The 22,901-nt window shown below is 34.5% G+C and overlaps 1 protein-coding gene across 4 annotated transcripts in view; it reads left to right on the forward strand.

The window, feature by feature from the left end:
- LOC116345380 (putative transcription factor SOX-15) overlaps positions 1 to 22,901 on the forward strand; it is a 50,043-nt gene that overhangs the window by 7,377 nt on the left and 19,765 nt on the right. For 2 of the 4 annotated variants that reach the window (XM_031774680.1, XM_031774683.1), the window contains exons 1-3: positions 16,213 to 16,334; positions 18,277 to 18,566; positions 19,319 to 19,534. In XM_031774680.1, the coding sequence (XP_031630540.1) occupies positions 16,261 to 16,334; positions 18,277 to 18,566; positions 19,319 to 19,534 (580 nt within the window). In that variant the 5' untranslated portion in view covers positions 16,213 to 16,260. Of the gene's footprint in view, positions 1 to 15,915; positions 15,964 to 16,212; positions 16,335 to 18,276; positions 18,567 to 19,318; positions 19,535 to 22,901 lie in introns of those variants that run through there. The other 2 variants (XM_031774682.1, XM_031774681.1) reach the window with 2 other exon arrangements.

Consider the following 22,901-nt stretch of genomic DNA (forward strand, 5'->3'; position numbering starts at 1 on the left):
CTGTTACGACACATTCCTACTATCACATTGGCGAAAATTAAATTTATTAAATTAATTTAAATGGTTGTCGCTAGTTGTGTTGCTGGCGTGCGCATTTTCATTCAATATGCAAATTTGTGGCACTGTGAAACGGTTGGTGTCGCAAATCGGTGCTTTTCGGTTGGTGTTCTTATTTTTTTCACACATCATTTGTCAGTGCGTGCAAATATGCATCCATATATGAAAGTTTGCAACAGTTGCGAAACAAAAAATCGGAAAAAAAACACAACTGCTGATTAAAGATAGTTTCAAAGATACAAATTATAAAACCATCGATTAGAATCAGTTGAAAGTGGTGGCGATAATGAGAGAGGGAGAGTTTATCTCGAAGCGAACCAATGTAAATGTCTCACAGTAAAAATATCAACATAAAGCGCGTAATTTTTTTTCTTTCTACATCTAATGTGATGCAATGACAATAAACACGATATAATTAGTTTATTTGGAGAGTGAAACAGTACGATTGCAAACAACGTGCTCACTCACAATGCGCACACACATCAACGTAATTGCATTGCGCCTGACAACCGAATGACAATGAAAACATAATTAAATTCGATGCATGTGACACGAAATGGCATTCGTTTGTTTATATTCCAATGCGAATGAAAAAAAAAACGATTAAACAGCATACATGAACTGAACTAAGGTAAAAAAATATATATGATCGATTCCCTACGACAAAACATCGATCAACTTCTGCACCAAGAGAAAGATGTAGTGGGAGAAAGATTGGCGCGCGATCATTATAAAAAACACTCAACCGCAACTATATGTTAGAAATTCTTACTGATCTCACATTTTCAAATCAAATAATGACCATTTAACATGGCTGATGCTTTTGCACCAGCGCTTAGCACACAACTTACAACTCACAATAGCAATTAGTGTCGTATTTGCACGCGAACGCAAAAAAACGCTGAGAAAACAACTGAATCAAGAAGTAAATGATTCAAATGTGTTTTGTTTCGATTGGATGGAGGGGAGGAAATTTCTCATCGAGCACAAGCTAAAATGTCGTCTTTAAGTCAACACATTAGTCGTTTAACCGTTTTCAATGCTAATCGTTGCACTGATGAATTAGTCGAAGCACCCACGACGAAAACGAACAAAAATAAATAAATTCAAATGCGAAGTAACGAGACAACAAAACAAATAAATAAGCATTAGCAAATCTTTTCATTCACAATAGAGAGAAGAGCATGCAACCGAAGAGCAACAACAAAAAAATTACAACAAGCTCATAGCAATGTTAAAATGATCCAGAGAATGTACGGTAGTGAGTCCGTAATATTGAGTTGTAATGATTGTTTCACAGGGAAATGAACTGAGTAACAATCAAGCACTCTTTCACATACACACACGCACACACTACAGTCATACTCACATAAGGAAAATATTGAGTAATACTGAAGCATGGAGAGTGCACAAACGAACCACATCAACGATGAAACCAAAAAGCAGAAAAAATATATAAAATCAAATAATTTATTCGGCTATTAACACCTACGCCGATTTTTCCGACACAGACAAATTCTTATTTATGATCAAGCAAAACAGCAACAACTGTATGCGAACATACACCGTTCGTTCTACCAAGGACTATATCAAAAGTGGCAAAATTAAAAAAAAAAAAAGATTAACAAAGAAAAAGAACTCATCAATTTTGTCGTGTTTTCTTCTTCTTTCACCTTTTAATCCAACACTTCTCTTCTTCATCTGCAACACACACACACACACTCGATTATAAATTCAACGTATTATGTATAATTTCAAATGTTGACTTCTTTCTTCTTTACCTTTAATCGTCGATTCAATCGTTCGGGCGAAGATTCTTGAAGTCGCATTTTCTGTACATTTTCAATTCAAAGTAATTAGAATTCGTCATAGACAGTGATTTTGTCAGTTGCATTCACTTCCTTTTGGAAACGAATTCCGGTGGAAGAATCACAAGCGACGAAACCCACTGATTCTGCTTGCATGGCTGCTGTTACTGTCCGAACAAAATGAAAATAATTACCGATTTATTATTCAATCATATCAGTATTCAATTGCATTTTGAGACGGCGATCATGTAGCAACATCATAATTGCCAGACACTTGAATGATGGAAGGACACCGTAGCATCGAAAAACGATGTTGATTCGCATTTGATATATAGGCGATTTCATTATTACTCATCGTTAGACTTTCTCATCAGATTTACAGTGTCTATCACTTTTAGCGGCACACCATTTTGCACAAAGGGGCTAAACGATCGTAAATCAAACGAAACTGTACGGCGTCAATTACAGAATAAACAACGACAACAGCAACACAATGTACATACCAAAGCTTGAATCAGCGAACGACAGACAGAGACGACGAAAGCTTATAACAAATCGTTTGAATCTGATACGAGGTCGATGTGATGAAATGTAATTTTTACATACAGTTTGACTTTTTACTATACGAATCGAATAGTCGTTTGCATTTGGATTTACGAATATAGTAAACAACTGGACAGACACTCGAGGTAGAAATACACAGACACTAACACACTTCATATGAAGAATAATTACAGTGGCAATCACAAATGAACCAACCGACATTCCAAATTTAGAAAATTGTCACACTTATCGAAATATCATGTAACACCAATTTCAAACTGCATTTGACAACTAAAATTGAACACTACATTAATGAGAGAAACAAATCACATGTCATTTTGCGTGATTTTTTCGGAGGATGAATTATGTACGGTGTTGTGCTGGAGATTTTCATATATACTTTTTTTTCTTCAAATTCACTATTGCCGACGTTTTTCTTTTTTTCTTAACATTCTCCTTTACATTTTGAAAGTTTTAAGTTAGTAGCAGTTTTTCATCATTTACTAAGTGTCTTTTCATACGGATTCGTTTTTCTTTTGGAGAAGCTTCTTTCAGTTGTCGAAATATGAAAGCAAAAAAAAAATCCCAAAAGATCCATGATTACGGTTTAAAAAATTCAGGTCATTGGTGGAAATGACGTACAAAATATCTATAGTTTTGTCATTTTCCTCCATATTCACGTCGAACACTAGCAGATTTTTTTTTGAATTTTATAGCATTTTCATTAAAGCAAAAAAAAAATCGTTTCTCTTTGTTTGTTTCAATATTTCGAAAACGCATATATTTTTTGCAACTTTTCACGACCTTTCAAAGTCCATAAAATTGTTTATAACAAAAGTGTTAATTTTCCCATATATGTATATCATTTTATGACGATTTGATGTTGTGTGTGATAATCGCAGAAAATTTTATAGATTTCGGACGGTTGAAAATCTCTAGCATTGGAAAAACTGGTTAAAGATCAGTGATATTCTCATTTTATGATTGAAACTGGCATTTATTTGTTCATTCAACATTTTTGATATCAAGCTGAAAATTTTTCGGTTCTTTTATAATTTGATTGAACAAACAACAAAAAAAAAATGTTTTGCGGAAAAAGATCGAGTAGTTTCTTGTCATTCCATGTCAATATTTCGCAAACGCTTGTAAAACATGCGTTATTCGGCACACTGTTTCATCTTTAATTTTCTTGTGTGTAAACTTGATCGGCTCGAGAGTGGACAAATTGAGTAAAACGTAACAACGTCGGGAATGTCTTATAATGATACGGTTTGAATGTGACAGATGCCCCGAGAGACCATCATGACAACAAAATAAAATTGAGTGTGTTAACACGAAAACTTCAAAAGCGATCTTTCGAAAGATCAAATCGAATCGTCAAAAACTATATATAATGAAAAAGAAAAACGGCACAAACGGCATGATTCAAATTCTGATAGAACGTTAACAGCAGATAAAAGACCCATCCAGATCACGTTGTCATATAGCTGCAGATGACATTCCAGCGTGACATAATTTTTATGAGTTGTCCCGTCGGTTTTTGTACCATTTTACGATTGAAAATGAACAAATCCAGAAAAAAATACGCCACGTACTCACGGTAAAAACATATAAAATTACTCACGCATACGCAGACTGTGTGGTATGATAGGATAGCACAGGGTAGTTTGATGGCAGATATTGAGTTGGCGCAAACATGACAATGACATTCTCAATGGAAATAACGATGGTCTTCATCAGGAACCTTCCGTGTGTTCAAAGACTTCATACATATTCAAAACGGCACATGGGATGAAGTAATTTTTCAAAGTTCATTATTGCAGTATTCATTATTTTTTCATCTTTTTGGCGAACGAGAGATGGAAAGAGGAAGATAGAGGAGAGAGAGAGAGAATAGAATCATCGGCAACAAAGTCGCACTTTGGTCAACCGGTGTCGTGCAACAGAGTCCGTTTTCCATTTAATAAAAGGCCATCAACAAGATCATAATGCACTGCTAATTGTGTGCGCACACAAGATTCATAGATTAAGAATGCTTATGTACGCGCCGATCTTTTTCTCCATAATTTGAAATGAAAAACGGTGTGAGCACGGCGCTCTGGCTTAATTGCCGACGAAAGTTCAGATATCAATACACTAATACACGCATATACGGAAACACAACGCCACAATGAGCAATATACTGCCAGCTTTTTGGTCATTAGGCTTAATGTGAAACGAGCACTACTACGAAAAACAAACAAGTTGTATTTTTATCTCATTTGACGCTCAAACGGCCAGTGTGGAAGTACCCTTGTCCAATTGGCCAATTTATACCGTTTCATAGAGATCATTCAAAGCTATCATCTGTGTGAATCACTTTTTTCTACCTCCGAAAAACGCGACTTCAGAAATCGACAATTTTCTACTCCTAAAAAGTGCCTTTTTGGGATAGTGAATGGCAGAGAATTTATGAAGAAAATTAAATAAAACGTCTCAAGTGTTTGTCAAGCCCTATCGAATGTTGAAAACCTCGGGACAGACATCTTTCCACCAATGTTTAATGAAATCAGCTACGTTTCACATTAAGCAAGGTAATCGTTGCGCTATTGCCGATGTGCACGATGGTCTTAAGATCTCAGCACATGTTTTGAGTTAAATACATTTCTTTTTTCTTCTGCTGTGTATTTTATTCTCTATATGTTATCGCTTATTTCGGTTGTGCTCGTGCATGAAAGACAGAACAGATTTGCTCCCGTTCTGTGTACGTGCGCGATTAACCTTTTATTTTGTCACGAAAAAAAATGAAACGATTTCAAGAGAAAACATTTCGAAGAAATAAACGTAAATCAGTACTGAACCACTTCAGGCAAATCCAGAAGCACAACGAATGCGTGCAGCCAACAATAAAAAAAAAAAAAAAATCCCGAAACAGCAACTAAAAACGGTAAATTCGTCAAATTATTTTAAATTGAAATTTAGTTTTGCTTGGAGAGCGCGCGCTCAGAAGCAACAAAAGAAATATGATAAAGTTCATGAAGATGGCAAGTAGAACATCGCATGGAATGCGCTATACAAATTGCTATTGGATGCCATTTTCACATGGGTTTATTGGTTGATATAGTTCTTTTTTTGCATTTTTCAATGAAACGATTGGAGAAAGGCAAAGGGTTTAATGGCAGCAAGTGAATGTTGGCTGATTAATCTTGAGCCTTTTATTTCAAAATTCATGAACAAAAGGCTCAAATCTAATCGCACACGATACACGTAACACGATGAAGTAACCAATGAAGATAAAACCGTAAAAAATGTACAAATGCGAGTGAAGAAGAAGAAGAAAAATAGCTCTAAAGCAAATTAATTGAAATGAACGATGGTCGGAATAAATGCAAAATTTGCTGTTGAAATTTGTATATTGCCGCTCAGTTCTCTCTCTCTCTCCATCTTTGCTTCTGAATTTTTTTTCGCCTTCATGTGCTCCCTTTTTTCACGTTTTCCGTTTACCTTCAACATTCAATCTATCTTGAAATGCAATTGCTCTATTGTTGTTCTCTTCGTTTATCTCTCTCTCTCGCTCTCTTTCATTCATTTCTTGCGCTTCTTTTATGGCTACAATCGAGCTAATCGCTTTTAAACTTTGACTTTAACTCTCGTTCGCCTTATCTGTCATCATCAATCATTTCTCTTACGAAATAATTCTGTTTCGCTTCGATAGTTCGCATGCTACTGGCAAAGCGCACAAATAAAAGAAGAAGAAAAAACACACGAATAAATGTATAAGTATGTATGAAACAACTTGCACTCATCTCATTGCACGGATCACAGAACCGACCGGTAAATGCCGAATAAAAAGCCTATTAAGTAGCAACGGCATGAAGCAATGAATCGCGCATGCAAACCTCCGCTGAAATAAATCAATGAAATGCGAAAAAAAAACTCACAGAGCTACAACAACCCGTGAAGAGAGATGGGGAGAGAGAGAGGGAGAGATAGAAGAACATTGGCGCGTAGACACTTCGATTCTCTTTCTCTTGCTCTCTTACTCTCGAACACCAACACTTGGCCCGCTTTTATTGCTCTTCCCTCTGTTCCGGCTGTCTTACCGCTTCACATTGAAACATATGTAAATTGACTTCTCGATATGAGATGGACTTGAATGATATTTACGGCTTAAATATGAAAACAGGAAACATCATGTTGATGGCTTTCGCGGACAACCGAACAATTCACGCGGCTCTCTGTCAATCTACAAAACCACATCACATACACACATTACACCAAATACATTTAAGACTCTTGCATATCGAAGCAACCGATCTTCTCTCTCTGTGTCTCTCTGAACTGTTTATTTTCATTTTTCTTTCTGAATCCGTTATGGCCTTGTGCGTGATCTAGTGCAAAAACGTCCCAAAATATATTGCTCAAAACGACTGGCGCTTCTTACTTTAAACATTGGACACATGAATTATCATTTCAATCTAAATCATGTGCTACGCACACAAAAATGGTAAAAATCATCAGTATCATTTGCCGGAGAAAGTACACTGCTCCTCAATAAATTGGCAACCGTAAATAAATTTCATTGAAATTGAATATTTTCGACTATTTACTTTCACAGCTGTGCTAGCACTTCGAAACCCATACATATTTTTTAAATAAAAGTTTGCCATTATAGCCGAAGCAATAACATATCCCTTGCTGATTTGCAGATAAAACAAGAATCATATGATTATCGAAGCATTTGTTCGGGTACATTCAAACATGTTTCACATTTCCTGAAAGTAAATGCTTTTGCACAAAAACTTTTCCACTTTCAATGCAATATTGTTGAATTTTCCAAAAATTAAAATCCATTTTATGTAAAATTCTGATATAAAAAGTAGCGTGATCGAGTGTGTTTCAAGGTTACACTGCATGAGTAGCAAAATGTGAAGATTTCGTTGAATGTTGAAATGATCGTGCATTGAATGCGATGAAAACGAGACGTCGCAACAATGAATTGTCGTAATATTCTAAGTATAGAACGTGGTTATGTGTGCTAAAGAAAAGAAAATTATTTTCGCATTTGAACGCATGTTTGTTGCATCAAATGTAGACAATGTATACTGAATGCATATGGATTGTATAACAATAAGCAGAGTTCAAAGCCATTTTTCACAAATGCAACGTGGAACAACAAGTGGCTTACTTCTACACTTCCAGTGATGCTATTTTCATCTATTCTAGCGATGTATGCCTCTCCTTTTCGCTCTGCATATTGCCGTTTTAGCTGTAGTTGTATCTTGTGTTGATTTTTGTTTATTTTCAAGTTATGTTCGACTGTCGATAGCTTGTCTGTTCGTTAAATACATTGTGATAAATAAACAAAGTCATTATGTACTTGCAAACGGTATATATATATGGATGGTTTGGTCCGATTTTTCCTTTAGTTGTTACCGTCCATATGTCTCGCTCTTGCACACATCGCGTCATCTTTCGCCATTGTATGTGCTCGTGCGCGCAATTGTTCGAAACCAAAAAAAACGCCGGCAATATAACATACGTTCAAAAACGAGAGAGAGAAAGAGAGAGAGAGACTGTTAAAATGACAACAAACCAAACTGAACAATAAAATTAACTTATTGTTAACCTTGAATTCAAAAGCACACATGCACACTCGATTCGCCTTTGTTCTTGAATTGTGCTCAAATCGAATTACAAGTGATAGAGAGTGAGAGATAGAAAGATAAATTGTATATAAAAACGAATAAAACACCATCGATGCCGAAAGTGATGTGTTTGATTGTTTTGTATTTGTTTCGTTTCTTGCGTTATGATCAATGTCATTCGAATATTTTGCATATGGAAATGATCAATTTACCGATTTTATTTGCATTCTATGTCATTTCGTCGTGTGTCTCGCAGTGTATATAATATTTTAGATGCGAAATACACTGCAATTAGGAAAATAGTTTGTCTGTCTGACAGACATTACGCATTACCTAACATTATATACGTTGTTGTCGATTGTTTTCGAAGATCAATACGAATAAAAAAAAACTATATATATGCCTCTAATTTGCATTTTTCGGTCGTCTACTTCTACATTATTTCACACTGTGAAATGGTTGGATGCAATGAATAAGATTTACATTTCCCAAATCGCAACATCATTTTCGCACACAATGAACGAAAAATGATGTAAACCAAAAAATTGTTTAATCTAAATAATTGTTCAATTTTAAAGTGGTTTGCCGCTTTTACTTTTTTTTCCAGATTCATTATGATGAGTGTTTTAACAAAATCTCTCTTTCTTCAACATGTGCATTTATGTAATTTAATGTAATTTTCTATTGGATTTGTCATATATCAAATTGCTCCGAATGAAAACAGAAAAAATGGCAATTAGGTGCAATAAATGTTGTTTGCTTTTCGAAATATTGAAAATAAAATAGAAAAATGTCGTTTGCATGCTGTTTAAGTGTGATTTTTCGTGGTTGGTTGACATAATTTTTTTTTTATCTTTCACTTTCTTAACGCTTCATGGTGCTTAAATTTTTAAGTGATTTAAGCTGAAAATCACGCGCGATCACTGATCCGACGGATGAGACACACCATACATTTGAAGCGAAAAAAAAGTAAACGTCGTTTGTTAAAAATAATAAAGTGTCAAGAAGGGGAGAATGTACTGTTTTAAAAACTCAAAACTCCGACGCAACCAAAGTTGCCAATATGAATAAGCAGCAAATGATTTACTAATTTCCGTTTTAGCGCCAGGCTTCTTGTGTTTGCACCGCATTTAAATGAATCGCTTGATAAAAAAGAAAGCCATTATAAAAAAAAAACGTTGTAATCGAATTTCGTGCAAACCTTGTATGGTTCGTTTTGTTTGTGCTATTTGCGCATGTTTTGTGTCAGTTGATGTCTTTCGTTTTGAACGTTTACAACAATGTTGTAAAAAAATGAACCATCCGAATGATTTTAATGCCATGAAAATCACAAACCACATTTTGAAAATAGACACTTAATGCCACTGTTTGCACTGGCTGTTTGTTTTTTATCTCTCTCTTGTTCTGCATCTAAAAAAACCACACATAAAAACAATAACAACTCTGCAGAAAAAAACTGAATTGAAATAATGTTTTGAGTATGAAACGTTTTTTTGCTCACTGAGTGGAAAATTCCAAATCTTGTTGATTTGTTTTTCATTCGAACATTTATTTCCACATATGTATGTGTGTGCTTTACTCGCTCTCTTTCCATCTCTTCTTCAATTAAATTCAATTTCTCGGCCAAAACTGTCAGTGTTTGTGTGTGGCGAATTACAATTTATAATAACAATGTTTAATAATGATGTGTTTTAATAATAAAGTGGTAATATGGTAATATTGATGTGTTTGGACCGGCAAACCACATATATTCACCACTTTTTATTTAGTTCTTTTGTTTTTTTCAACTTTACACAATCTCGCGCATATACCATAGCGCTCGCTTAGGAAGCTTAGCCAAGCACGAAAAGAAAATTACAGAACGTTACACCGAACTGGAAAAATACACGCATTTACCGTATACGATGATGACCTCTCGGGGTGTGCGTGCGTGCTAGAGATAGCACATTATTATGGGCGTTTTGTTAATTGATATCATAATTATAACATTTGATACACTTTGATGATTATGGAAATTTCATATTTAAAGACAGAATATGGAATTAAAAACAAAAATTATATTATATTTGCCGTTTTGCATCGCTTTCATGCTATGTGCTATACAAATTATAGACATTTTATCATATCTCTATTGGCATCACATTTATTCGGTAATTCTTTCAAATACCACACAAGAACTAAGTAACCTGAACGAAACAAATTTACACGTGAAGAAAAAAATTCGAGAAAAAAACATCTTGCAATTTGGAGAAAAAAAAATGGTTATGCACATAAATACATTTAAAATGAATTGGTTCCATATTTTGCATACATATGTTTTTTTCTTTACACAACTAAGAAATGAACCACAAATTTGATTTTTTTAGAAATCCTTTAATTTTTTTAGTCCAAAGTGAAAGGTCGGAAACTTTTGATTGTCGAAAGATTTTTTCACATTGCAAATCAGAACTTTTCCATCTTTCGATATTTTAATTACATTCAAAATATTCGAACCGTTGATGACAAAATTATTCGATAAAAAATGCGGTTGCATTCTTGCATAAATGCAAGCAAAAACACGCCATTCCCTTTTTTTTCTTATTGATTATTTGGAAGATTGAGATTGACAAAAAGAAATTCGCCATAAATGTAATGCAAATCAAAGTTTAAAATTCAAGCTACGCAAAACGATAATTCCAAGACAACAATTTACGATACGATTTTTGCACATTCAAAAAATGTACATAAAATTTATAAAATGTTCATTCAAATGTTAATTAAATCGTTGGCTTAGGTAATAGTCAATTGTGAGAGAAAGAAAAAAAGAAAAAAAGGAAAAAAATATACAACAAAATATGATCAGTAGTTCCTATTCGATGTGAAAAGAATGTGTTTTTAAAATGGTTGGCAAGTGACATAGAGAGAGAGAGAGAGAGAGAGAGAGAGAGAGAGAAATAGATTGTGTTATGCTGCGACTTAAGTTTTAAGCGAAATATGTGTAATGGCAATAAATTGGAAAGTGTTCTTACATTGTGTGTTCTTAAAGGGAAATGTGTTTTTCAAATAGTTGCACACGAATTGAAAAGAGAAAAGGTATGGTTGACAAGGCTCACTGCAATGATCACTTTTTTCGTTGTGCTCGTTTTGGTTGTGGACTTTTTTTCGTATGTTTCTTGATTTTGTTCGCGGTATTATGTCCAATCGAATGTTAATTTCGATTGATCTTCCTGCATGGTTCACCAGTGTTATACTGTAACATCGAAAATATAATGCAATATGTATGTGTGTTGCGGTGCTGTGCTGTGCCACAATATGGCATTATTCAAGAGAGTTCACGTAATGTGAATTGCAATAATAACAAACGCTGGTCGAGAGAGCTGGTGAGAGTGCGAGAGAGTGCAAGAGAGAGAGATAAATAGATTGAAACGAGGGACACCAAAGAATAAATTGTCGTATGCGAACAAGACTCATTAAAATGGAAATGGTTGGATAAAGAGTGCTTCGATTGCGCACACTATTTTTCCAATCGTTTTGAAATGCGGTGCAAAATATTGATCGTTGAGCGTGTGCAAGTTCAAAAACAGCAGCACCAACCAGCAGCAGTTTTGATCAAACGACACAATTTTCCGCGCAATTTGGCGACCACAACGAGCAGTGCATGTGAACTGAAATTGGCTGAAAATTAATGCGCGCCCGAGAGAGAGAGAGAGATAAATAAGAAAAAGAAGAACCACGAAGCGAAAGAGAAGAAAAAAAACGAGCAGCAACAAAACGAGTATAAATAAATAAATAAAAGAAGATGGAACGGCCGTAAATCGCGCATCGAATGCAAAATCGTTTGATATCCCTTTTTCGTTGTTTCTTCATTTCTCTGTCTCTCTCAAATCGAAACTGAAATGGATATAACTGGATACATTTTCGAGCCTTTATTATTCTCGGTGTGTATATATTCTGATTGTCCTGTTTATTTTTGTAAAGTGTCTTTCACATATTGTCGATGCACCGTACCATTGTTAGTATATATGGTGTATAGTTTTGTACCGTTTTGCAAAACGTTTTGCGATCTCATTCTCGCTCATTTTCGGCGCATTTCGCCATTTCGACTTTTTGCTTTTTTGAACGAACGAATGAACGAACGCGTGTACGGGGACAATATACATGAAATAGAGTCTCTCTTGTTTATTGATCGAAATATGTACCGAATTGGTTCAGAGAAAAGCACAAACAATGTATATATGGTCGTTGTCGTTGATGTTTTCTGTGTGTAAGGCACCGACACATCGCGACTTTGACTCGGGTGGTGAATTATCGTTTGCTTGACTTCACGTCTATTCACTTTTCGCGATTCGGTGTTTTTCTTTAGAACATTTTTCTACTGTTATTGACGACTGGTTACATTTACTCCTTGCTTTTTGTTCCAATGCACGATATATTTACCGACCTGGTAAAGTTGCCTTCTCGTTTTCATTCCCATTCGTCTTGTTCTTCACCATCATCGTCGTCGTCGTCGTCGTCGTCTTTTCCTTTTTTCTCGTTTTACCTTCTTTTGCTTGCCGAATTCAATTTGTGCGATAGCTGCTAGTTACTTTTTCGCTGTTGTTCAAAACGGCTGAAGTCAGTATTTTCTGGTTGGATAACGCGTGAACTCTAACTGCCATCCTTTTTTATTTATTGCAATTTATTTGGGTTCATTTTGGCTTCTTATTATTTTCTGTCCCTTCATATGCCACTATATGCCATTGCATTTGTTTTGAATTCATGTGAGTCTCCGCATGTTTAATTCTTTTACATCTGAACCTTATTGGAATATTTTGGAATTCTAACAAATCTGCAAAAGGTCTTAGTCTTTTGACCGACAATTTAAATGATAAAAAAAACACCTTTAAACCGCTATTGAAATAGACAAAAAAACTTTTAATCAAAATCCTATCGAAATTGGTAACCAATGAAAATTTACTCGATTTTAGGCAACTAATATAAATATAAACATGAGATATTCGAACAAAAATGAGCAAACAATCTTTTTTAAACAACAACAAACATTTTATGAGTTCCGACAAAAGGCGATGACCAAAAATGTCAAAACTATTTTGACCATAAATAAAGTTTATTGCGAACAAAAAAATCTTTAAAATGGTCAACTCCACCAAATTATCAAATTTGGCATTGGCGATAGATTAAAACAAAACAACCTAATTTAAACCACACGAATTCTTGGTAGACAATTGCGTGATCTCGACTGTTATAGTCAAATTAAATTCAAACTTGACTATAATCGTCCGTCTTTATTTTGCAATCATTTTTTTTTATTTGTATAAATGTCATGTTCATTGTGTCATATGTTTACTGGTATTCTCTGCCATAATTCTTTCTATTCACCTTAGATTTTTCATTGTTAATGCATATTTCGATATCGGATCAGTATATTGATGTGACATTTCCGGTGCTACTGTAGACGTAAAATCCACTCAAATTCAGTTTAGTTTATCGGTGTGTCTTTCAGTCGATGAGAGGTGATAATGTATTTCATGATTTGCATTACATTTGCTAATTTTTCGCCGTTGATTTTGCTTATCAATTCAGAAGAGAGCAATTAACAATTTATAGACAATGTGATATATACGTCACGATCAGTAAGTCTGCGATAAATGTCGTTAATTATTTTCTCTTTCCTTTTTTCCCCTCATTTTATTATTGTGTAAGAATATGAGAATCTTAAGAAATTGATTTGCACGGGCCTTCAAACTGAGCTGAGTCGGCCGACCAATTCATTATGTTGATTGTAGCCGTTATCAACAATTTGGATGGGAATGTGCTCGCCGTGCAAACAGCCAACGAGATCAATTTCTTTATCATTTTGAGGATTAAATGTGCGGCATGTTACCGCGGCTAACCAAGTGAGAAAGAGTGTGATTATGGTTGCTTATATGTTGTTGGTAAAACATTGGTAGAGCAATTGTCATGTCTATGTTCTTTTCTGGTTAATCGTCTGTTTTGCTCTTTTCACTGATGCGGTGCGGATTTTGTGCGGATCGGTTTGTTTGTGGCATGTTTGGGCTGTGGGTTATGCAATAAACAAGCAAAAAAAAAATTAACGATAATTTATGTTGACCGAAGCACACAGCAAGATCGGCATATGGGCAGTTGGCTTTTGATGTGAATTTTTCGGATAACAAACGATCGTGCGCGGTCAAAGGCAGCAGCAAACGGCATGGAAATATGCACATAGACGATGCGAAATATTGTTTCACAGTAATGTAAAGCAGAAACACAAATCGAATGAAACAGAGAGAAAAAAACGCGCACCGAATGAGAGCCAAAGATTAGGAGACGTAACGTAAGTCAAAATATTCCTTCGACACAGGAATGGAAGGGTCGAGTGTGAGATTCAAATTTCTAGATTATTCATGCGTACAAGACGGGAAAAAAAAACAATTCGCTTCGTAGTATTTTATTTTTCGATTTTGTTTCTCTCTTACGAATGCACCTTTATGATTCTTTATCTGTTTCGTTTGGTTGTTTAACTGTGCGAACAGAAGTGGAAGCGCGCATATTCTCTTTCATTTCATTTTGAAATCATATTACGAAAAATGCATGGAATCTATCTCTTTTTCACTCACATTATGATTGCAAATGCGCAGACAGGCGCGCGCACGCTCATATCGTATTAGTCTCAACTATAATTTGTATTTGTTTGCATAGTAAATCGTGGCATGTATTATCGCCGATTACAAACGCCGAGCAAAAGAGAGAAGAGAGAGAGAGAATTTACTCTGCTGGCCGATTGCATACACCGCCTAGATCCGTTGAATTTTACGCTGTACATTATCGAGAAAAGCCAGAGATGAAAAAAAATCGGGCCGCATGGTTTTTTGCCATTTTTTTTCTCTACTGCTTTTGCTGTTTCGAATAAGAAGTTGTGAAGTTATTGCCATTTTTGCCCATTTTTATTTCATTTCAATTTGATTGTGTATTTTTCTGCGTTTGTTTTACATATTCGCCAATCGATTGGCAATTCATTTGCTTGTAATGTCGTTCATTCGTTCGTTTTGTGTTTGAAGCCAATGCTTCTATGTGCTGCCACAAAATCACAAAATGCGCACACGACTAGCCAGCCACTCTTCGATCACTGACTATTTTTGCGCGTTTTTGTTGTTGCTGTCGTTGGTGTGTGTCTGTTTTTTTTTTGCTTCGCATTTTATTTCATTCTTTTTCTTATGGCAGCCAAGTTGTGTGCAGTTTGCTTTCTCTTGTCATTGATTGCCAATAACATTTGTTTTTAATGTGTTCTTTTCTTTAAATGCTCCATGTGTGTGTGTGTGTCTCATTTCAACCATCGACCGATTGCGAATTGCGGCATTCTTTTCATATGGAAATCGATTTAAGTAAACAATGACAATATCGGTATCAAGCAAAACAAGCTTACCGAAACGAAAAACCAAATCCCGACTCTGTGCCATGTTTTAAAGCGTAAAAATCAAAGAAAGAGGTAGAAAGATAGCAATAGAACAAGATCGGATAGAGAGAGAGTGAGAGACTAACCAGTCAAGAGGTAGAATGAAAAAGAAAGAATGAGAGAGAAAAAAATTATTCAGCTGTCAAACTACATAATATTCAAATGACTACCACAATATTTATTACGGTAAACAAAAACCCTGTGAGTTCACAGCGCGCGACAATGCTGTGTAGTGCAAAGAATTTTTGCCGTATGTATGTCTCTCTTTGCCGATTCAGACGTAGTTTTCTTGTGTCGAATCTATTTTATCTACAGATGCATGCGTACATGCCGAACCATTCTTGTTTTTTGAGTTTTGTCGGTTGAATTGTCGTTCGTTGCTAATTGTCAATGTTCTATACATGTGCATTCGGTTTTCCTGCACACTTTAAATTTTGTGACGTTCTTTTTCGTTTTTCGTCAAATGATTTTATTGATATTATTATTTGTGGGAGTAAGTCTACACAGTAGAATGTTTAATTTGACTTGTTCAATTTGCAGTAGCCAAGTTTTTCCGTTTATCTATCGTTTTTTTTTATGTGTATAGAGACTGTTAAAAATGATAGTCTTTTAAAATGTTTTGACAAGTGCGATTTGTTTTGCATGGATTCCAATTGAAGCGCTACTTGTCACATTTTATCTCTCTCTATTTATGACCTTTCCGCATACTTCAAACAGTTTCGATTGCATTGGCAACGTAAAAACGTGATCTGTTAATTTTTATTTTGTGTATTTTCTAAGTTGCAATCCAATGTCGCCAATTATTTCTAGTTATAATAAAAAAGACCAAAAAATCTTGAGGTTTAGCATAGATTTTTTACTTCGGTTTGTCATTTATACTATTCTGTTTGAAAAGATTTCTTTGTGTGGTGTATGTTCGGCTCCTTTGTTTATGAATCACGTGTAATAACCACGGAATTATTCTTATCTCATACACGGTATTAGCTTAACACGCTTCTGTGTATGTAACAAAATATACGATGAACGGCCCGCATAAACTCACTGCTGCGTACACAAATCGAACGGGGATCATGGTCAAATATTTATGATTTTTATTTTTGACTAAAGATGTGCAAAAAACAATGTTTGTTCATGTTTTTTCTCTCTTTATCTCTCCCTCTCTCGAATGCATGCCTTTAACCTTTTGTACTCAACGAACTTTGAAGCGTACTCGAAATTTGCTGACGATGACTAGAGAGAGCTATCATGGGAAATCATTTCACTAAAGAGTATTTTTTAAGTGAAAAGAATTTATTTCGAAGAACAACATTATTTCGCCAGAGTAAATAGTTCAAGAAATTTCATAAACGACGAAAATAAATGTAAAATGGCTAAAGTTGAAATTCAACCGAGAAAAAAATCTCAGAGAATTAAACAAAACTGAATATTGTCAAATAATAACTTGGTTCATTCGTCTGAAGTCCGGCAAAGATGCCGAAAGCATAAACATGTCTTTATTTGCCGAAAACAAGAAGCTAAAAAAATCCAAAATATGTTTTCATTTCTAGCGATTAGAGGAAAGTTTGAAAGTGTGGTCTAGTCCATTGCGAATGCAAAAGATCTTTAGATCTTCATGTACGTGACAATAAAATAAAACTGGTCTTTGTTTTAATAACAGTACAAATAGCTACATTTCCAAAGATGAATAAAATAAAAAGAATTCCAGATGAAAATAAATAAGAACAAGTAGCTACTGGGCTCTTATCATGAGAAAATTCAAAAGGAATGAGTTTGCGGCTGAGTGCGAAAAAAAATACAACTAAGAGCGAGCGAGATAAAAAGAAGAAAGTCTTGGAATAATTTTAAGCACGTGTTTGTCATCATCATATGTGAAATGAAAAAGATACACGACAACAACCGAACCAACAAAAAAAAAAACCAGAATTATTTCGTCAATCGAAAAAGCGTGACCTGACAAGATGAAATATTTATATACCGATGTTCTTCCGAAAAAAGAGCGCGTTTCATTGCTCTCAAACGTGATAATAATATGATAAACGGGTTTTTATCGCAGTCTTTCACGTGAAGAAGACAACAAAAACAAAAAAACTCGAGCCAACTTAATTTTATAGCTTAAAAAACGCAGAAGTAGTTAGTCTGTGAAAATGTGGTTCATATCAGATAAACGGCTTGTATTTCAATGTGATAAGCGCAATGAGATATTTTTTTTCTGTCTCTCTCTCCTTTATTATGATAAAGTCAACGCATATACGTCAGACGTTCCGTTTTTTCATATTTACTTTTCTGCTGTCGTTTTGTCTCTTCACGTCTTTCTCTCGCACTCGCTCACTCAATCGCTCGGCTTAATTCCGAGTGTGCCCTTTTTCGTTGTGTGGAACAACTATTGTACAGATCCCCAGAATGAAAAAAACACACCGCGAGAAAGAGAAAAAGAAGAAGAAACTGTACGTTCCAAGTACAATGTTTATTTTCTCATTTTCAACCCGTCAGATTTGTTATGTTTATGCAGTTATTACTTATATATCAACTACCGTATGTGTGTGTGTGTGTGTGAATTTTTATCAAACTCATTTCGTGCCTCTGTTGCTCTTTTTATTTCTGTTGTTGCCAGTCTGACGTTTGTGGGTCGTAACACGATTTTTTTTTCCATTTAATGGGCCTTTCTCATTCTAATTTTTCCATCTTTTATCTCTTTGATGATTAAACGGAATTTAAAAACAAAAATAGACCAAATCTTATATAGTTAGTGCTAAAATTTAAAATGTTGATAAAAAAATCCAACTATTTTTCCGCGAAAATTTTACAGTTCGCCACATCATCAAATGTATCCAATGTTAATGAATCCGCCACATAGTCCAATGGTTGCTGGGGCATCGCAGAGCTCAATGTTATCATCATCACCATTAATGACATCCAATTCACCGATGATGTCAAATAATTCACCCCTAATGCAATATTCACCGTATTCGGATGTCCTACCAACCACAATACTCCCACCACTCGGGCCAAACGCAAACAGTAATCAGGTCGACGATTCCGTTTCGTGGGGATATCCAATGAACTCAGCATTTTCTAGCGAATTTTGTAGTAATTATGGTATGTATACAGTACAGACGATATTATTTTTATTAACGAATTTGATTAAATCAGAAACATTTCATTGCTGCTGACCAAATTGCCACTGGATTTAAAAATAATTCAGAAATTCAAAATAACTATTAAAGGTTTTTTAACCAGAAGTATTGGATACTAATTACTTTTTGAAATTACAGAAATTTAGAAAATTCAAGTGACAATTTAAAAAATAACTATTGTAATATTATGGAAAAAAAATTGTGAGTTAGATATTGTGACGTTAAGCTATTAAAGAAAAATGTACAATTCCCATTTTGGATTCGAGACATTTTAAATTTCATTTTAATCAGTTTAATTACAAAATTGCAAAAAAAGATAACAATGAAATCATCGAATCGAAAAGTACAAAGAAAAAATTATTTACAAGTTCATTCGATACGTTATTGAAAAACAATTTTAAACCCAGAATTGGGATCTAATTAAGTCGAATGGAGGATAATAAAACAAAATTAGTTCAATTTTATTCCAAATGTGATCATATTTCAAGTATTTTTGGATATTTAAAATTGCAAAGTCATGTATCAAGTTATAATTGCGAAATTCTGAGGTTAAACCGACTGTCAAATATAAGAAATAATATCAAAAATTAGATTTGTTCAATGTTTGTATCAAAATTAATCAATTTGTTCATCCATTAGCTACGATTGTAATGAATGTAAATGAGCTGCAATCGAAAACAAATGAATATTCAATTTTTCGTATCTATGTTATAGGAATGTTGCCAAGACAAGCGTATCAAAGTAATACAGGCAGTAGTGGTGGTGGTTCGTCCAGTGGAAAAATGAGTGCGGCAAATGCATTGAAAAGTGCAAAAGAAGCACGTATTCGTCGTCCAATGAATGCGTTTATGGTGTGGGCCAAAGTCGAGCGAAAAAAATTGGCCGACGAAAATCCTGACTTACACAATGCTGACTTGAGTAAAATGCTAGGTAAGTCTATTTAATGTGTTTTTTTTTTTAAATTCTTTTGTTCTCTCTCTTGTCATCTGTTTTAAATGAAATTTGAATTATTCGAAAGCCATATTGCGTTCCAAAATTTCCCGTCAAAATTTATTCGGCAATATTTGAGCACACCGTTCATTTTTTGTTCTTGTTTCTGCTTCTCTTGTATCAAGTAAAACAATAAACAAACAGTACTTTAGTCATATTCGAAATTGGTACTCGATGAGTGTGCGCTCGTGTGTGTTGCAAACCGAATTCTACCTATCAAGAGGCTCAAATAGAACAGCTATTTTTAGAGAAATGTTATCAGTTTAAGACGCAAATTAAGAAAAAATGTATATTTTTGTTTATTTATTTGTTTGCATTGTAAACTTATGAATGAGTTTGTTTCGTACTAGACGGGTGAAGGTAGGAAAATAAAACGAAAAAATATGATCATCATCGCACATAGACCCAGAGTTGTCTCCATGGTATTTGTATGGAATGAATTTTATACTGAAACATTGGGAACTAATACTGAATATGGAGACTCGCTTTAAAATCACAAAAAAAAAATGAAAAAAATGATGGTTTGATACTCGCTTAAATCGACCGTTTACATTTAATCATATTATATGATTGATGCTGACGCATGTTTGCACTGTATTTTGTATCTCGCCAAATTGTCTATCGTTAAGAAAAATGCTGCATTCGGAAATTTATACACGCATCCTTACGCCTTAAATTAAATGTGCGCACTACACTCGTAAATTATCACGCATTTCAGAAACTAAGTGATCTATAAAAGTAAAGAAAGATAGATAAATAATCAAATGACTCAATACACTTTGTTTGCACACTGTTACTATTTCTCTCTCTATATGTGTCTCTACCTCTTCCTCTTCGGTGGTCTAAATTTCAGTAGAAATTTCTTATCTCAAGTTATATAATTGGTTGCGTCAAGCGGCCAAAAGTTGGATCAGTGCAGTGTGTGAAGAATGAAAACAGATAGAGATGCGGAAAGACGTCAAAATGTGTTCATACGTTCAATGTTGTTGGTTTTTTTTTTTCTGAATGAGTAAAGTACTTAACGTACGATAACACATCACATTACATCACATGAACATGAACTGATATGATGAACATAAAAATTCGTCTGGTGTCTGTGACGATGATGACTGATATTGTGGTGCGTTATATTATCAACAGCGCTTTTTATCAGTCGCGTTATATTGATTACAAAGTAAAAAAAATCTAACTATTGTGATCATTCACCTGTGAGTGACAAGAATATCTCGAAAACGTTATCGATCGGCCACCAATTACGAAATTACAAGAAAATCTTTCTACATGGCATATCTTGGACAAATAAATCACATCGCCGGAAAATTGAACATATTCTAACATTTCAAATAAACAACACGAATTTCTTTGGAAATAACAAAAAATAAATAAGTAAACAAGACACTAACTCAATGACTGATACTTTTTATTTCAATTGTTGTTCGATGGAAACGAAACATTTTTTTTTTAATCGAATAAAATCTAAAGTTATTGACTATGTATTAAGCCGAAGCGGATCATAGCACTGTGATGATATTCAGATATGATTACAAATTGAACACTCAATTACGAAGCGTCCAATTTGCATAATAATGCTTGGACATGAGGTGAAATTGAGGTCGATCATTCACAACATCTTCATATTTCTCTCTCTCTCTCTTCGATTTGCTATTCGCTCAAGTAGCATTTGAAAATGTCTTAAAATAGCCCAAGCAAATTATACCAATAAAGATTTTTTTTTTTAAAAAGGGAGTCCAATGTAAATGTGTTAATTAACATTAGCCTCGATAATAACGAGAAGAAATCCATTTTATGAAACCAAAAAAAAAAAAGAGAAACCGGACCAAAAGCGAAAACAAATTGAGACACAGCGTAAAATGAAACCAAATCCCACGTCTAAAATGTGCTCATCTGTGCACATTAAAACGAAATTTATTCATTCGTTGTTTTTTGTGTGGATATTTTTTTATTTTCTCTTTATTTCACATTGGTTACGATACGCGCGAATTGAACAAAAAAAGAGACTTTTTTTAAATCTTTATTTTCATTGGCTCACCGTCCATCCCATCATCATCATTTTGCGCTGTCCAATACGAATTGTCCACATCGACCTGCTTTATAGTTCTTGCTGTTGTCATCTTCGTCGTCGTCGTTGCTTATTCCCTTCTATATAAAAAAAAAATAATGAAAGAAAAGCGCGAGAAGAAAATTACTAAAACACGATAACTACATTACTGCTCATTAAGGTGCGTTCGAAGCAACATTGAAATTAATATGAACCATACACGCATCTCATCAAACATGATTGTCGAAGTCATTGACGTCATTTTGTGTTTGTCTCATTTCAGTCGATCCATTAGAAATTTGAAAAACAAAAAAAAACGCGGTTTGTACAAAATGTATTACATATATTCACACGGCAACGACAAACAAATTAAATGCGAAAAGGAATCATAGCATATCGTTAAATGGACATCATAATGATTGGAAATGATGCATTAAAGATGAGCGAGCGCACACATCTCGTATTATTTCTTCAAGTGTTGAAGTCAATTCTTCGTTCGATTTGTTCATATTCTCTTTAAGTTGTCGTTTCCCAATATACTTCATTTTGATGCGCGCGCAATGGTCAGTGGAACTGTACCTCAGCGTTTTTACACGAAGAAAAGAAAGACACATACAGAGATATAGAGAAAGAGAGATCTAAACGTGCACTCACGCGTATACTTATATCTCCCCCTCTTAATCTTTCACCGATCTTGATTCACCGTACACACCTATATACGATTTACACTGATGCCAACCGATAACTTTTGATGATCTCTCCACATACGCATCACAGATAAATTATATGAAACTGGACACGCACACACATCCATATCCAAACACGAATGGTCCATGTGAAACGGTGCGTAAACAAGATACAGTGTGATTGGACAGAGCTCTGTATTGTAGCCGTTTACTTCTTTTTCGTCTGTTTCGCTTTTTCGACCAAGACACACATTTTAATTATGCTCGTGTATTGATAATTTTGAAATTTAACCATCATGGACGACCAATAGAAATCACGTTCTATTAGTGAATGATATATTTCCATTCGAAAATAGGTTGATCCAGACAGAGAAAATCAAAACCATTTTACTTGAAACATCAGAGTGGTCATTTGCTGACATGCCCTGAAAATCTATGATTTTAATTCGAATCAATTTTGCGAAAATTGAATATCGTGAGCCATTTAATCGCAATAATAACAAACAATATTATTTTATCTTGCTGTCTCTATCGATGTGATGCAAACTGTAGCCACAATTAC

Source organism: Contarinia nasturtii, unplaced genomic scaffold (genome assembly GCF_009176525.2).
Source record: "Contarinia nasturtii isolate CC-2019 unplaced genomic scaffold, AAFC_CNas_1.1 Cnas_scaffold_1240, whole genome shotgun sequence".
NCBI lineage: Eukaryota > Metazoa > Arthropoda > Insecta > Diptera > Cecidomyiidae > Contarinia > Contarinia nasturtii.